Source organism: Amia ocellicauda, chromosome 17 (genome assembly GCF_036373705.1).
Source record: "Amia ocellicauda isolate fAmiCal2 chromosome 17, fAmiCal2.hap1, whole genome shotgun sequence".
NCBI lineage: Eukaryota > Metazoa > Chordata > Actinopteri > Amiiformes > Amiidae > Amia > Amia ocellicauda.
This window is the reverse complement of record NC_089866.1, coordinates 5,256,727-5,275,142: the sequence shown is the minus strand read 5'-3', so window position 1 is coordinate 5,275,142 and position 18,416 is coordinate 5,256,727. Positions and strand designations below refer to the sequence as shown.

The 18,416-nt window shown below is 45.3% G+C and overlaps 1 protein-coding gene and 1 long non-coding RNA gene across 2 annotated transcripts; one reads left to right on the top strand and one right to left on the bottom strand.

Annotated features, from left to right (window-relative positions):
• Window positions 1-1,235: 1,235 nt before the first annotated feature.
• Window positions 1,236-12,823, bottom strand: tbc1d24 (TBC1 domain family, member 24). The gene is made up of 7 exons (XM_066689107.1): window positions 12,744-12,823; window positions 8,048-9,111; window positions 6,871-7,029; window positions 6,528-6,591; window positions 6,073-6,168; window positions 4,620-4,893; window positions 1,236-4,172 (listed from the first exon to the last, which is right to left on the bottom strand). The coding sequence occupies exons 2-7, from the start codon at window positions 9,013-9,015 to the stop codon at window positions 4,018-4,020; spliced, it is 1,716 nt and encodes a 571-aa protein (XP_066545204.1). The 5' UTR covers window positions 9,016-9,111; window positions 12,744-12,823; the 3' UTR covers window positions 1,236-4,017.
• Window positions 1,981-17,657, top strand: LOC136712483 (uncharacterized). The gene is made up of 3 exons (XR_010804834.1): window positions 1,981-2,102; window positions 6,043-6,178; window positions 15,700-17,657. It is a non-coding gene; the product is annotated as an uncharacterized LOC136712483 (long non-coding RNA).
• The last annotated feature ends 759 nt before the right edge of the window (window positions 17,658-18,416 follow it).

Genomic DNA, 18,416 nt, shown 5'->3' with positions numbered 1-18,416 from the left:
GAAGAAGTGTCTCCTGTTTTCTGTCTTGAATGCCTTGAAGCCCAATTTCCATTTATGTCCCTGGGTGCGTGTGTCCCTGCTGATCTGGAAAAGCTCCTCTGGTTTGATGTGGTCGATGCCTTTCATGATTTTGAAGACTTGAATCAAGTCCCCACGTAGTCTCCTCTGTTCCAGGGTGAAAAGGTTCAGTTCCTCAGTCTCTCAGTAGGACGTTCCCTTCAGACCTGGAATAAGTCTGGTTGCTCTCCTCTGAACTGCCTCTAGAGCAGCGATATCTCCAGAATATACATATTTGCTAATGTACTAAAATAAACACCACAGCAGTGGATCCTCAAATGTTAAAACATTTAATAGCATACATTTATCTAACAGCAGTGTTTTAAAAGCTGTAAGTGTGGGTTTTACTAATGCAACTCCTGGTATTTGACACAAAAGCATCACTAACATTAAACACCTATGAAATGTAATTCTCGGTGATGCTCCAACAACCCAACCCATTCGGTCATTAACAGACCGACAACATGCCTTTCAATGCAGAACCGCATCTCCCGGCATCACACCAGGCTGACAGGAGGGCAACCGAATGGGTATTTCTCTCTGCTGAAAAGACAAAAAAAAAAAACGCCCCCCCGCCCCCCCACACTGCGCCTCACATACAGTTGCCATAGTGATGGATAACTTTCCAGGCCCTGTGCCGTCTGCGAATTCGGCTATTTATATCCTGTAAATAAATGTAGCTGGGTTAAAAATACAACAGCTCCACAGGACTGCATCAATCCTGCCCGTACTGCCTGCCTTTAAGAACCGTCACGCGCATTGTCATAGGCCCAGTGATCAAATGATGGGCTAAACACACCTGGCTTTCTTATTGTATCCCTCCCTCTTTTAATAGGAGTGTTTTTGGATTAGAGGTCTGTGGATAAACTGGTTTACCGGTCACATTCAAACACGTTGAACACCTTGGGATTTCCCTGCTCACTTCCCTCTCAGGGTCTGGGCAGCGCAGTTGACTTCCCCATCCAGCGTTCAGGCGGTGGTCTGAGCAAACGGCCCAGTGGGCAGCCAGCCGCACACTCACTCACACTGCACACACAGTCACGTTTAAAGCCACCGGGATAGACCGGTACACTTGATATAGAAGCTGATATGATAACGCATCTCCAACGCACGCTGCAGTCTGAGGAGCAGGGAAAGCCATTACGCTGCGAAATCACACACTGCACTCAAGAGAGACATCCATTTAAAAGGTTTTATTCCTCACACGTTTAACATGTATGGATTTCATTTACTGTGAAAACACGGAACACGTCTGTAATAAAAAAATAAATGGAGGTGAACTTTAACCTGCGGTTTAAATCCGTGCCACTCAATCTGTCGTCTGGTTTAAAAACTTCACCACAAAATCAACTTACACAATGACAAATGTCTTAAAACAAAAGGCAAAAAACATACAATAAGTCATTCATTATACGGACAAACATACTTTGAGACTTCATACTGCACTTAAACAGAGATATGTAATAAAAACAATACTGATCAGTTGAACTCTTAGTTGTTTTTTCTTGCAAAGCAATACAAATTGACATAAAGGTCAAAGACTTGTGGCTTTGTTTGGTAAACACGGACGTCTGACTTTGTTTGGTAAACAGTGACGCATTTGGATGCAATAAAATATCGCATCTTACCTTCTGAATGCGTTGTGCGTCACAATGATGTAAATTTTACTGAGTAGTGTTCGAGCCCTTCTTCATTTGAGAATGCGTCTGGGCTGGCCGTCTATATCGTGTGACACACTGTGGGGTGTAGTACGATGCCCACTAGATAAGGAATGGGTCCCCCTGGTGGACGAAACCTACAGGCCCGGCCCCGGCTCGTGGAAGTTTCCACAGACACACCTGTCAGCCCAGCAGGTGCAACACAAGTGCAGGCGCCAGCTAAAGCTCGACACAAACAACTCCTGCTCCACCTGACCGCAGTGTGGAGACGCAGGAGAGTGTCAGGAGTGTTTCAGAGCAAGTATCGTGAGTTTACCTGGCTCTGACTGCGCTTTGCCTTGAGATCCCCGAATTGGATATGGACCCTGGACCGGACCCCGACTACAAGTAAGTTTATCGACCGCGTCGCTTCAGCCGAATAGCGTCCCAAGGCTAGATCGGGGTAACAAGCAAGTGTTATTCAGCACCCACACCCGGGCTAGGGTTTGTTTGTGCGCAGGAGCCTTTTTAAAGTGCGGACAAGCACGGCCTCAGTGATAACATTTCTGCGTGGTGTGTATGGGGAGGTCGACGTGGGGAAGCTAAGGTAATGATGGTTACTCTACATTGAATCTACTCCAGCAGTCATACTTCACACTGCTCGTCTGTTTCTGCCCTGTTTTGCCAACACTGAAGTCATTTTATAGTGTTTCCATTGTGTCGGCTTCAACGTCTCTCGTCCAAGAGGACCTCTGAGAGGAGTGGACTGTGCTGAATCTGTGCAGTCACTTCCATGTTATTACTGCGGTCCCATTATATACCATAGCACATGCCGTGAGCCTTCATTTGGTCATTTACTTTGCTTGATATATATGAATTGAAATCACACTAATCATCTACGGGGGAGAGAGCGAAAGGTCAGCACTCGATAGTATGCAGACATTTGCTCCTCACTCACACACACGGATAGACAAATATCCACACTTACTCCACTAATACGTTTTTTCCCTCTAAAGATCGTCCACGTCCTGCAAGTTGAGTCTAAGCTTTGAGAGGGAAAATTCATCATTGCAGGAGATCAGAATGACAATGCATGCGTCGGAACAGACAATAACAGAAAACACGTCCTGCACTTTGGGCACTCAAAAGGGGAAACGCGTATATATAAATATAAAAAAGAATACGTAAATATTTCAGACTTCATAACACAGACTTCTAACTTAACAGGAACATGTAAATGAAGTTAACGAAGATGAAGGTGAACAGAGAGACCATTCATGTTAGAGAATGGAAACTACACTGCAGAAGGAGATTAAACTTTGAACATTGAACAATTACCACAATTACTACCAATCACCCTTCACTCCTCTATGGACAGATATGTCATATAAAGTAGTGCACCACATATCCTGATAAAACACAACGGCGTGTGAGTAAACGATTCCTGTGCAATAAGATGAGTTTCGGGTTTAGATAAGGAATCGAATCACTCAGGGAAAAGCACAAAAACAAAGAGGGGAAGTATCCTTAAATTGGGAATATGTAATTTGCACGTACTGGCATTAATATCAAAGTCTCAAGCTTTACATTTAATATATCCTTCCTGGTATACACAAGATTATTACTGTATATATATATATATATATATATATATATTTCTTCTGTAGACTTGGATCAAACACCTTCACAGCACCTGACTGACAGCTTCAGAAATAAGTGACACAGCTGAGTCTCTTCTCAGAGGACGCTGTGCTACGAATACGTCTGTTCAACCGTTAGATTATTAGCAGTTTGTGGAGACGACAAATGTCAAGCAAACAGCCGGGCAAAAACATCTCATTAAAACAGCCGTCTTACTCCTCCCGAGTGGCTCAGTCGGTAAAGGCGCGGAACTTAACCCTATATTAGGACAGTTTCCGATATTTCAAACTTATGGGGGAAAGACAAAAACAAATTATTGGTGATTCCAAAGAAAAACAATTCTTAATACCTGAATTTGTTCTACCCCACCACTGAGACAGGAAGTGGGGAAAATGGAAAGCAGAAAAAGTCAATTTAGGAATATAAAAAAAAATAAAAGTGCATTGATGTTGATATAAAGAGCTTGATATTAATCATTTTAGTCATAAAAATAATAATGACAAACATGTCTACTCAATGAAACGAATAAGGGAAAGTGCTCGATCTAAACACTGCCGCTCTGAATCCCCAGTGTCCGCGGTCACGCACCCCCCTCAGGCAGAAGAGGAGAGGCGTGTGACCAGACGGCAAGCGAGCGGAAGAGCGACGCCGTCCGATCCGCCGCTGTCCACTCGGAGCCCTGTTAGGAGGCCATGGCGTCCTGGAAGGCCCAGACCTCCAGCAGGGCGATCTGGAAGGCCTCCGCGCACAGGGGCTGGTTGTCGAAGGTGCTGCAGCGGGCCGTACGTCCGTGGTTCAGCTCCGCGTCGATGTACAGGGCGTTGCCGCCACCCCCACCTGGGAGAGGAGAGAGCAGACGGTCAGTGTGGCTCTGGCAGCACCGGCGTTTCTAAACCACCCGTTGGAAATCGTGTGGCTGCCTCGGATTTCAATTCAGGTATCTAACTGGAGAATAGAAAAGTCTAGTGGTGTTTAGAGCACAGTATTTGGCAAAGTCACTTGTAAATAACTAATGTTTGGTCACCGTGGTCTCTAAATATGTGGCAATGCCGACAGATGGTTCTCACTCTTCCAAAGGCAGATCTTTGTATGCAGGTTTGTGAGAGAAGGGCAGTTGGTTTGAACGAGCTGTAATTTATGACACACAAGCTGCTGGGGTGTTTAAGAATCACAGCTTGACAACGATCTTCTGCAGACTGATATTGTGGAAGAATGAAAATGGAAAGAGATCAGTGTTAGTTTAAGTTAGAAAGTGAAATGCAGGGCGCAGGCCGCGGGACTCACCGACAATGATGGAGTCGTGGCTCCCGGCCATGAACATGGAGCAGTTCGTGGTGTTGAGGTTGAAGTGACGCGTCGCCAGGAAGGGGGACAGGCGAGCGGCGGGGTCAGAGCCCGGCTCCGCGGCAGGGAGGGTGTTGGGGTCCTCCAGGCGTTCGGAGGGCTGGGGCGGTGCCGCCGTATCCTCTGGGGTGTCCGAGTCCTGGGGTGGGACGGCCGAACAGAGCTCGGGGTGTCGGATCACCACCCACTCGTACCTCTCCATCTCCGGCTTGAGCTGAGCGGCAGAGAGACGGACACACAGAGCTGCGTCAACCACAGAGGGACAGAGAGGACCGCTCGAGAGGGCCTCGCAGGGGAACGAGGGAGCAAGATGGAGAGAAAGAGGCAAAAGCTTGTTTGATTTGCAGAGTTGGGCGTGCATTGCTTGCATCTTTTGAGAACTAAAAAGTAGTTAATTAATTCAGTCAAGGGCTGGTGTTGTACAGACAGACACACACACAAATCTGAGGCTGTACTTTTGGAGACACCTAAGGAGAACGGGTCAGTGTGTAACGCACTGTCAGTGCTGGCGATGCGGGCCCTGCTAGCTGGGCTGGCACATCTTCCTCCCTGTCCTAGGCAGGTGTCAGGTAGCGGGGGCTCAGCTCGGGTTACAGACAGGATGGTGCGGTGTCACTGATGTGTGTTGTGTAGGACGGGCATCAGACGATAGCTGTACGCCGCCGAGAACAAAAGCTTCAATGATTCATGGGGTATCGTGGAAAATGTATCTGAAAAGCTAATGATGGATCAGCTACACCCTGGGCAAATATCTCTATCTAACCCTCCAAATGTGATCAGTGTGCCTGGGCTGTTCAAGTACTGTCTTAAAAAACATGTATTGTATATGAACAAGATGATTATAAAAAAAGATCAGACACATATTAATTCTGCCTGTTTTACAGCCCAAAATTTCCTCTAAGGAAGATACGATCATACGTTTTGAGTTTGTAGTGTAACTTGTTTGGGCCTTGTTCAGTTCAGATCTATAGATAGAGCGAATGAAGGACAGCCCATCTTTAAACCAAATGGACTCTCATGGTAGGTGGGGAGGAGAACGTGAAATGGTGCTCCCTCTAGTGACTGAACAGACGCACTACACCTCCTCTCAGGCCAAATGTGGGATCCGAGAATAGGATCCAGTTTCTTCTTTCATTAAAAAAAGCAACAGCTTCAATTAGACACTCTTTAGGGAAAACTTAACAGTGCCGGAGCTGTTCATCTAGATCTTGTCATCATTATGTCCAAAGCTCTTAGTAGATACAGGCATTGTTTTGGCCGGAAATCTTTACCATCTCACTTAACATAAGATTGAAGACTGTATTTAAGGCACTTTAGCATGCGTGGAAACAAGTTTAAGTCTTGTGTATTTGTATTAATACAGCTGTCCAGTGATGATGGCACGCAGACTCACCCTGAAGACGAAGCACTCGCCGGTTCCAAAAAAGCTGAGCTTGTTCCCGCCCCTCTTGCGCTCCTCCCAGTCGGTGGACAGGAAGGCGCCGCACACCTGAGCACAGGTAGGAGAAGCAACACAGGTCCTGCCGTTATAACACTGTGGCCTTCTTTGTCCTGCTCACTGTCGGCCTACCCTGAGGCTTGTTCCTATTAATTTGCCTTGGATAAGGGCGTCTGCTAAGAAATAAATAATAATAATAATTTGCTTCCAGGCTGATTTTTAAGATTTTAATTAAAAAAGGCTGAATACATAAAGTCAGCCTGCTCGGGTCCGTCATACAGAATGCAATGGGAAAACGAGGAAGTATAAAAGAGGATAAAAATAAAGGAAGGGCTGAACAGCTCCCTATGAATCACGACAGAACGCAGGACAAGTCACCCTTGGCTGGAAATCAGTGAAGTGGGCCTCACCTCTCCTTCAGTAGTTCTGATGAGCAAGAGAGTGGGCTCGTAGCCCTCAGAGTGAGAGTAAAACCTGGGGGAGAGAGCAGAACACTTTTCAACATAAACCCTACATGTGGATTAAATAATTTAGAAAAAACCTTGCTGGAAATAGGGGTTAACTGTTAAAACAGACTGACAGATAGCACAGGCAGTGCAGAGGACAGCTGTGAACTGCAAATAAGGACCCCCAGTGCGATATCAGAGCCCTTCAGCCAATGAGCAACTCTCCTTTAGCTGTACATCCACATCCACTGCCCCCTACAGCCTCTCTCTCGGCTCCTGCCCGTCTGTGCCTGTCCGCTCCACGTACCTGTTCAGGCTGCAGCCGTGGTCGGCCGTGGTGAAGAGCAGCTGAGGTAGGCAGAGGGCGAAGCGCTCCGGCACCCAGGACCAGATATCCCTCATCTCCTTGGCGCTCACGATGGCCGACTGGAAGTCCGTGGCGTTCACGGCCAGGTGGACGTTCTGTCTGGAGGACATAGAGGAGGCCCGTCACAGCAGCGCAGAGAGGGGCTGGTCACGGGGGGCTGCTGGCGTTTCATAAACCACAGTAGTGATAGTATTGCATGATTTACTCGGCTGACTCCAATGAGTACCGTTAGCTGTGGCTGACTTATGGTGAAGTAGGCCAGCCTGCAGGACCGTACAGTTGATCTCAAAAGGAGCGCCGCTGGATGCCCCGTGCACTTTGTTAATGATTATACATCACATTTCCTCTCAGCCTCCGGACTTTAAACCCTGCTTCCTTTGAAACTTGGTCTTCAGTCAGCTGAACATGAGCATCAGGTGGGTCCCAGTATCCTACTGCTTAAGCAACTACACCCCCATCTCTGTAGCAGCATGCCCAAAAACAGAGAGGGTATGGGCTATGACCTGTCCTATAAGAGGGTAATACACTTCGTGACAGGAGACAAACCTTTTCATACGCAGGCACCCGTCACTCCTGCAATTGTGTTTGTTCGTGGACTTATGATTATGCACACACTCGTATTGTTGTCTAGTGCTCCGTCACATAAAAACCACCCTCTTCCCAGTGGACAAAAGCACGACACGCCTATCTCCCTGAAAGGGCCAAGCGCTTGAGACAGGAATGATGAGCACAAAGAGAGAGAAAGAGAGCAGGGGAGGAAGGTATTGAAAAGCACAACACAAGGGGGGAAAATAATAGAAATGTTAAGTACAATAGAAGTAAACAAATTGCTGAATGTTGCTCAAAAAGCATGCAGACAGAACGCTTATTATTAACCTGTGTGTCTTTCCCACAGCGAAACAACACTGCCAATAAGCGTAGTCAATGAATTACTCAGATTCCCTCCCCCACTCCAAACAGCATAATAAACCATGACTGATCCACCACACTTTTGTAAGGTGAAAACAAATGCACTGGCACAAATCAACACATGTTCCAGTGTAAACCTGGCAAAGAGGGTAAGAGCTACACGGTTCTATGATAACGACACTGCAGTTTCCACCCCGGCCTGCGCTACCTCTTCTGTTTGACGGTGATGCCCTTCTGTTGCAGGGACTTCTCGTTGGCCAGCTGCAGCAGCCGGATCTCCTTGCGGCTGAAGAGGCGGAGGGAGAAGGCCTTCTCCAGGAGCTTCTCGGGAGTCACGCAGGAGCCCAGGCCCTGCACGAAGGTCCGCATGTCCCCCCTGACGTTGCTGGACTCCTGCGGCTGCCCAGACCTCAGCTTGTGGAAGAACTTGAGCAGCGCCAGCGCCACGCGGAACAGGATCTTGTAGCCCTCCACCAGGAAGACGTCCAGGACCCTGGCAGCGTGAGGCAGTGGCAGGTCCCCGAATACCCAGCGCATCCAATCAGAGTAGACCTCCAGCACGTCCTGGCCGGTGGCAGCCACGAGCAGCTTGTGGACGCTGGTGCAGTACTTGTTGGCCAGGTCCCCGAACGTCATGCAGGACGACTCGTAGGCCAGGAAAGTCTGGTCCAGCAGGCGGCGGCCCGGCTCGTTGCAGGCCAGGATGCGGCTGACCTTCTCGAAGCACTCGGCCTCGTCCTGGCTGAAGTGAAGCAGCAGGGCCACCATGGAGGGCAGCGCGGGGCAGTAGGAGATGTCGGGGAACTGGCTGGCCACGCAGGCCACGATCTTGCGGGTCGCGCCCACGCCCTCAGCGTTCAGGCAGTACGCAGGGACGGGGCTGTCGTCCACGAACTCGGGCATAGGGAGGCTGGCCGGGGCTCTCTTGCCAACGACCTTGCCCACGATGTCACGGTACACCTCCGCGTCGGGGGTGACAGTACGGCAGGGGATGGCCTTGATGAGCTGCTGGTAGACCTGGGCCCTCAGCCCGTGGTTCCTGGCCCAATAGCCCTGCCTGGCCAGCTGCTTCAGTTCTCGTAGGTCCTTGCAGTCCAGCTTGCTGGGGCTGCTGCTCTGCGCCAAATCGCCCATCTTGTCCCAATCCACAAAACTCCCATATTCCCTGTCGGCCATGGCCAGCTCCGAGAGAAAGTAGGGCAAGGGGGTGACCTGGGCTGATCTCTGGATCTGTGATTACTGGGTGCTTAAGTGCCGTGCATGGGCATCATGCTATGAGAGAGAGAGAGAGAGAGAGAGAGAAATATTACACATCAGACATCAGCACCACGGCTGTGAACCCTCATTCAACAAAGAAACAAAGAAATTAAACATTAGGAACAAACACACAATAAATCCTTCAAGACAATGATTTATCTCGTATAGGATGTTACCTACAAAATTTGCAGTGTGAAAGGCAGTGGGAAGGTCAAAACCATTAAACTATATATGACTGGAAGGCAATGTGTCAGGAACATGTGTCAGGAGCAGAGGGATGTTAAATATTAGCCCTGAAGAGTCGCGAGTTCAATGGCACTCTGAAGACATCATTTCCACTCTTTTATAGACATTTCAGCGGTTAATTAAAAGTTCAGCCTTTGACTACATACATTTCTCCTGTTACCGTTCATTCATTTTAGGGTACATGGATCCATGAAATGCAACATTTTCCTCACAAACAACATTTTCCGAATGTGATCTCTTCACACTGACGTATAACAATCTGTTTGAATATTCTAGTCTCTTCAAGTCACCTGTATGAACTGGATCCATGTGGGAGAAATGACAGCAATACAAACAAAAGGCAGACAGGAAAAAGCCCAATCGGGAAGTTATTAACAAGCTGCTTTAAATTCAACACACACATTAAAAACAACAATTAATTTACAATGTATCAGTACCTCATGTCCAAAATCACAAGACTCTTCCAATAACCATATTGAATATAAAATGACAAATACTTAACCACCCTTAGTACTTAGATCTGCCAACTAGGATAGCCTGCCTCCTGGTCTCTAAACACGGCTTCATCATTGTGTATCGTCGCCTCTAATCCCCACATGGCCTCGGGTCCCGAGCCCCGCTCCGAAGGCTGTTGTGTCTCCAGTTATTCTCCCTATCCACCATGGAGAGCAAACTCCCTGTGATACATCAAGAAACAAATGCCGTCTTCTGAGGACCGCCCGCTGTTAAACAGTATTAGTGAATTATCCTAATTAGATTTCTTGCAACTCACGTCTTCCGACTGGTTGCTTCACAGCAAACAACCGCGTGGAAAGGCACGCGCACTGTTTTCCAACCTTTCCGAGACTCTCAACAAATAAATCTGTGTGGAATCGACCTTCTTGTGTCACGCCGACCTTCAAAGCAAAAACACAAACACCGGAGAGGTCACAGAAGACCGGGAGCCGCAGATATAGCGCAATGGAAACACGGGCGAGACTGGCCAAGCGCCCCCTTCCTCGTCCACAACAATTCCAATATGAAATTATTGCACTGAAATAATCCGATTACCCACGGGTCATCTGACGAGGGAATGAGGAACTGAAGTTCACAATTAGAGCACAGGACCCCTGGGCAATGAAAACACACTGACCAAGACATGTGAACAAAGTTAATTATGTGCAGAAATCACTCTCTCGTGTCTTCTCAATTGGCAGGTCTCACGTCATCTGACCTGTGTTCAGAGCTCCTATTAAGAGCAACCTTTGATTAGGCAAAACAAATTCAAGTAATGTGCTTTTGACACAGCCGTCCAATCAGCATCCATCTCCAATGTTACAGTTCAGTCCCAACGGTTTAATGGAGTAATCAGATCATGCAGGAAGCCCCGTCTGTCTAACTGCCCCACCCCTGCAGTCCTGGGATCCACTTCTCTATGTAAAAGGCTGTTTGCCACACAGTGCTAAGGGGGACTGAGGCAGAGGGGTTTAAGCTTATAAAGCAAATGGGGGCTGCATCCCAAACCACTCCCTTTGGGGGGCAGGGTGGCTGTAGTTTGTTCACTATTTTAAGGAGTGTCCCATTTCCTTAGGGAACAAGTTAAGGGTGCACTGTGCCCTTCAATGCACCCTTCGACTGCGTACACTTCTGCAAAAACTCAAATTGTGCTGAAGTCCCAGAATTCCTTGTGTTAACAGTGGAGACAAGCGGGGAAAACAGGCAGACATGCAAATTGTAGATATTGTCAGATTATTTAACAAACAAATAATTTGTAAAATGTATGTTGTATGGAGTTTCATAGCTAATAAAATTAATCTAATTCATTATTAGATTAGAAAATGACATCAATGAAGTTTCCATAGCTGGCAGGGATTACTATTATTTCTTTATTTACTGTATGGCAGGGATTACTATTATTTCTTTATTTATTAGCAGATGCCCTTACCCTAGGCAACAGTTGTCACAAGAAACATTTTTTCAAAGCATTACAAAATACAGTAAATATAATTAGTAAGATAAATACAAGATACAATAAGATAAGCATACATGAGCTAAAACAAGTACTGAACAGAAATTGTTTTCAGTTCATTAAATTACTAAAGCAGCTATTTAACTACATGATATAAGTGAGCAAATATATTTCTAAGTTATTATTTTTTTACAAGAAACAGGGACGAGGAATAAACTTTAAAGCAGATCATGCTGAATGCCGCAAACTGGGAAAACAAACACTGCAAAGCTGGGCTGGGACTGAGTGTTGAGGGGTGTCCTATTAAGTAGTTTTCCTGTAGTACCTACTCCCTCAAATACACACTCTGTGATGTCAATAAAAGCAAAGGTGGTAGGGAGCGGTTTGGGACTTCAGAGAACTAGCCATAGAAATACTTTATATGGAACTGGCAGCCTGTGTGACACAGTCAGGGAACACATCAGAAATCACAACCGCACAACGCAGTAGGTCTCCACAACCCTGCGGCAAGGTGTGCGAGCCCTGCTGACCGGGGGTTTTGAGGAACAACCTTGCTGGGCATTATGTGGTTGAAATTCCCAAGCAAATACTTTTCTGTAATGAGGATGCAAGCTTTTTGATAAGGGACGGCTGCAGTCTGGGAGTGATGGGACACTAGAATTGGAGCTGGGACGGCTACATGCAAGGGAAACATTGAATTGTGGCTTTACCACAATTATAGCAGAGCATCAGAATGGGGTTGCCTTTTGGAAACTGTGTCAAAATGAGACCCCAGAAGGTCTTCTGAAGAAAGATGGGTAGAAGACAGTTCCTTGTGTTAATCACAGCCAGTGACACCTGCTGTTTGGCTTTCAGGGGTGGGGGTGTAGAGACTAATGAACTCTGATCAAAAGGGTGCACATTCATTTCATCATGCACGGACTTGGGGCTGAATTGCACTGAGGAGTGCATTGACAGCATTGCTTCAAAAGCTTTGAAAGAAACGCTTCCTTCTTTGCAAAACCGCACGGACACTTAGGAAACCATAAAGCGCAGTCGGAGTTGAACTTCTCCCATGTATTGCGTGCAAGGGAGATAACTTGATTTCAAATAAGCATCAAAAGACACATGAACAAGGAAAAGCGGGTGTTCAGATGCAATTAACATGCAACGCAAAGCAAACGCTGCTTTATTCTTGCTTTAAGTTCTCTAAAGTACACAAAAGGAGGTGTGTGTGCATTTCATGTCCTGCACAAATCCCGTTTTCCCGACCATTATCACATGAAGCCTTGCTGCGGATGCACACCGAGGCTCAGTGCAACTCGTCCAGCAGCTGAAACCCGTCCGCCTTCCTCGACATCTTGCCTGCAGACCTTCATACCATCGCAGCGGCGTGTTTCCGCACGTACCACGTCATTTATTTATTTATGTATTTAATGGATATGCACGGAAAACGTGTGGAAACGGCGCTTACCTGGCCGGGCTGCTGCTGCTGCTGCTTCAGGGGCTGCCTTGCTTGTCAACGCAAGACCGCGCATGCGCACTTGCCCTGCCGCACAGCTGTTCTCCGGTCTGCCCGTCCTGCCGCCTTCGCGTCCGGGCATGCGCAGTGCCGGGCTGGGGCTGAGCTGGAAGTGCAAGCTGTCAAAGCGGTGCATAGAGAAGTCACGCACTTAATGGCTGTTTTCCTGTTTATTCTGATGACTGTTTCAAGGTTAAACACATGCACGCTCCCCCCAAAATATATTAGATTTGGCGAAACTATTTGTATACATGATTTGCAAGCTTCTTATGCCAGATTATTTTGATTGTTTTTGTCCAACTCTTATGTACCTGTGCTATGCCCCAATTTAAACATAAGCCACTGTAGAGCTCTTGAAGACGATGCTCACAGAATGGCATTACTTGTGAAGAACAGCACTGATTCAAATGTATGAAGCAATTAAAAATATATTTGAATGAACTTTAGTTTATATTGATATACATCTCTTCTGCCAGCTGAAAACATTGTGTCAGTCATCGAGGGTTGTGAATCTTGAGGAATAAAAAAGATTAGCGATTAAAAATCAAGTTTGCTGGACCTGGTTAGACGAAGAATTTGAACTAAATATGATTTATAACTGCCACATGCATATGTCACTGAAAACATAAATACATTTGATACTTTTAAATTATTGTAAAAAAGTAACCAATAGTTTTGTATTTCACCCTGTCTCTGTCTCAGGTTCATTGTTTCTTGAATTGTGTACTGTCTGAGAGGGCACTTAACCGACCATTGTCTTTTGTATTCACTCAATCACTGTCTTTTGGATACTTAATCAAAGACTGTATTATTATTATGTTGGACCTAGAAGCCACAGTGCTGGCGGGTGACTATGATGTTGTAGGAGTGACAGAAAAATGGCTTACAGAAAATGATGGGGATAAATACCAGTTGAAAGTTTACACACAGTTTAGGAGAGACAGGCAAAATTGAAGAGGTGGTGGGGTAGCATTATATGTCAGAAATAACATCGTTCTAATGAAACAGAGTCTTTGTGGGTGAAACTTTTGAACAAGAGATGTGGAGGATTAGTGGTAGGAGTGTGTAACAGACCACCCACCTCAGATATTCAGAAAGATGCTGCATTGTACAGTGTAATCAGGACTGCATGTAGCAAGGATGTGTCTGTTATTATGGGGGATTTCAATTTCCCAAACTTAGACTGGGAAAGCCCAGTCGGGACTACAGAAGCAGAAATGGAAATTGCTGAGATGGTAAATGACTGCTTTCTAGCTCAGTTTGTCAGGGAACCAACCAGGGAGAGCGCATGTATTGACTTGATCTTTTCAAATGACCAAGACAGAGTCAGAGGGACACGTTAGAGGAGGTACTAAAGGGACTAGCAGAATTAAAAACAAACAAATCACCTGGGCCAGATGGGATATTTCCAACAGTACTTAAAGAAATGAGGGAAATGATTTTGTTGGGGGGCGTTAACAATTAAAAAGCAAGATTAGGTTAGGTTGAGAGGAGACGGCAGGGTGTGAGTGAGATGATGGTTGGTTGTTATAAATTATGTTTTAGCACACCATTGTTTGTGTTTTTTCTTGGTAAATCATTTTTCACCTTTTTGCCACACAGCCATGTACTGAACATTTAATTGTATTTGACCTGTTTCTATATAGTGGCACTGTATATAATGTTACATAAGGGTCCAGGGATTTAATGTTACACTCGTAACTTCTTGTTCAGACATTAATAAATTGCATGTAAATGTTTCAAAACACTGTATTTACACCTCCAGCCCCCCACCTTTTGTAGTGTCCTCTTTATTGATCGTTCAGATATGGTAACCCTAGCTGGCTCTGGTTATCTCAACTCATTATCAGTTGAACAGTAACTTTAGGTAATGGGTTAAAAAGGGGCTTCTTCATGTCCAGTGTTAAAGATGCATTGCAGTGATTTTGGGGTGTTGTGTACCCATTCTGTCCAATCAGGCATTTTCTTTATTTATTTTTGCATATGAAGGGGACCCTGTTTTGTTCAATAATACTATTCCATCTTGCACTGAATAAATGCTCAGGATGTGTCTGTACATTTTTGAGAGTAAATGTTGGATATTTCTTTCCATTATCAGAGCTCTGGAATGGTAAAGTGTCTGTCTGTGTACTGAAACAATGGCACATTTGGGGAATGGGTGACCTCAAGATTTGCACTTCGTCTTAATGCGTTTACGAGCTGCGCCCTCATGGGCCGCGGGTTTAATGAGTGGGCACCGCAAGCGTCTTCATGAAAGCATTGGGACTGGGGCTGATCAGGACTTGGTGTTATCACCGTAATAACATATAAAACTCACCAGACTATACTAACACACTAACCATATTACAGGAAAGCGCCAGTGAAGCTAAACAGCGCAAGAAGGAGCAAAGGAAACTATTAGATTGCCGCAATATGGAGATGAAGAAATGCTAAAACATTTCCCAAAAACAAGGTGGTGTGGATTCAAAGTGGCGTGGGCCATACTGTCTGAATGATCACTGATCCCAGTGTAGCATTAGATATAGAAGGGAAAGCTAGATGGGTGCGCTGGTTTCAAATTAAATTATTGCACAAAATAAAAGTCAATTTCGTCTCCATGTTTACCTTCCCCCTTCTCTCTTATGTGTATATCACATGCCTAATGAATAATTCATAATTATAATAATGACTGTAAAACCAAATAAGCATGTATTTATGTCTGATGATGGATTTTATGATAATAAAAAAAAAACCCAATAGTTTGAGAAAAAGTATTGTGCAGTATCGGAGGAATATGTGCCAATATTTCTGTAAAAGGCCAATATCGGCTGATAATATCGGTGACCCAATATATCTGTTGGGCCGTATACATAATACACACTGCCTGGATGATATTCTGAGCTGTTCTCCTGTCTTGTCTCTCCCCCAGGAGCTGTAGAGGCCCGTGCTTTCCCCGACTCTGTGAAAAGGGCTCCCACTGAGCAGCAGCACTGGGAGCAGGAGTGGGGCTCCAGTCTGAGGGAGGATACGGAGCCCACAGCTACAGAAGACAACAAGAGTCTGTCTGAGCAGCACAGGAGCAGACAGGGTGGAATGGAGATCAGTGGACTGGAGTCTGGCCACAGGGCAGAGCCACAGACTGTGGGTTTAACACAGGGACTCGGGGCACTGGGATCTGCGTGTGGACCCAGAGCAGTGGGTGCTGAGCCAGACTCCGCCAGTACACAGTGTGAGCCCAGTGTTGCGTCTGTTCCCATCAAGACAGAGGACGATGAACTGCAGTTTTTTTTAAAAGATGAACCCTGTGATCTTAGAATAGAGAATATTACAGGAGGCGTCTGTAAACTGGAACCGCAGCTTCCGGTAGATGGACTGCGTGACACTGACTCTGGTGCCTTGAGGACGGGGTTCAGTGGCGGCAGTGACAGTGCAGTGAGGGGTGAGAGCCCGTCTTCACAGGGCAGACAGCTGCGTCCTGGACCCTCCAGCTCTGACTCCCCCCCTCAAACACAACCAGGAAACATCAGGGCTGCCATCGCTGCCCCCAGTGTGAGAAAACGTACAGGAACTTCGATAGCTTAAAAAAAAACCAATGCATTCTTACAAGGAAAACAGTGCACCGCTGCAGCCTGTGTGGGAAGAGCCTCACTCGTGCAACAGGTCTGACAGTTCACCAGCGCATTCACTCAGGAGAGAGGCCTTACAGTTGCGCCCAGTGTGGGAAGAGTTTCACTAATGCACCACACCTTAAACGTCACCAGCGCAGTCACACAGGAGAGAAACCGTACAGCTGCCCCCAGTGTGGGAAGAGCTTCCACCATGCAGTTCACCTTAATTCTCACCAGTGCATTCACACGGGGGATAAACCATAGAACTGCTCCCAGTGTGGGAAGAGGGCCACTCAGGGAAGCAACCTTCAATCTCACCAGCATATTCATGCTAGAGAGAATCTAGGGCAGCATCGATAATACAGGGAGCGAACTCCTGTTGAGGAGAGGCAGTATTTTTAAACATTTATCGTATGGTGTAATTGGATGCCATGGATAATTATATAAGGGACACTACAAATCATGGGTTTCATTCTTTTAAACAGAATGTTTAATTGTTAATTCAGTTTAACACCTGATTTGTATTCTGCTTCTGTTAATTTAGACCATTAGGAGCTAATTTGTTTGGTTCTGCCTTACAGGGTGTCCCATAAGTCTGTATGAATTATTGATTTGTCTGTCTGAATTGTTTTTCACTTGCCCCTTTATAACTACCTCCTTGCCCAGGAGGTAAGGGATAACTACATTTTAACTACATCCATCCTTTCTCCGTGGGTATCCTATGTTTTCTTAAATGTACGTGTACTTTAATGTACTGCTCTACACACATATTCAATAGTATTGCTCCGCTGTTTTGGTTGTATTATAGGCATTGGTATTTCTGATACCAGTTACTGTTAAAACATATTCACTTGGTTCCAAACACAGTGTAAGGGTAGACATCTGACATGAGTAGGACCCTCTCATATTCATCTCTTGCCAGTTGATCTTTTGGCATAAGAATTATAAGAGCAATCGGGTAAATAAATATTATTGAAATTGAGCTTTTTAGTCTCACATGAAAGAATTAGTAAAGCATTTATTTGATCTTGTTTTTGCTTTAACCCTAAACCGTGATTTTAAAAGAAAGCAAATTTTTTTAACTATATAATTTATGTAATTTTAAACTTAGCCTACTGATCTTAAAATAAACCTATATTATAAATGGATTATGGTTTTATGAATGTCTACCGTTATAACAATTCCTATGTCTTACACATCTACAATCAGTCGTGATATGGGCTACTGAAATAAATGCCATATCTTTGCATAGCATTGTATTATTATGCATAGTTACTGAGTGTTTTCTCAGTGAAGTGTATGTTCACTTCTAAACAACGATAAAATTAATGCATTACAGATCTTTTTGAGGTGTTTTTATGTTTTTTAGACATAGCCATATAATTCATAAATAATTTATACATAAAGCGCGCACAGATGTTTGCTGCAATATTACAGCAGCCTACCAGTTTTTGCAACCTTTTCACAACTGGTTGCAAGAGAGAGGTTTCAGCAGCCTTATTTGCATGGTAAATTGTGAGTTTGCTGCAAATGTTACTGCAACCTGTTACGAGTTGCTAGTATATGCCAAAAACAGGTTGCACCCATTTTTTTGGTAAGGGAACCTAAGGCTTCATGTGCTTGTAAATATGTTTAATTGGTAGCGAGGGACAGGAAATGCACTGGCGACTTTACAACACAGAGGTCTGTCTCCTTCTGAAGCCAGCTGGGTCGCATGAAATGCATGCTGTTTATTACAGTTAATTCAATTTAGCGGTCATTCCCGCCTTTTTCTATTTCTGGTTACTGTTTGGATTGTTTTTGCCACAGTGTTGTTCTGAATGACTCGCAGGCTTGAACATTAGTAGATTATTTGTATTTATTTTTGAGGAAGAAATTCGCTTCAGAGGAAGACAGACATAAAGTAGAATGAAATTCAGTTGACAATACGAGTTTAAGGTTTCTTAAACTGTCGATAACATACAGTACTATACATATTCTACCATATGGATTTTGCCAATGATTGTCTAATTCATGCACAGTTGGCTATTGAAGGTTT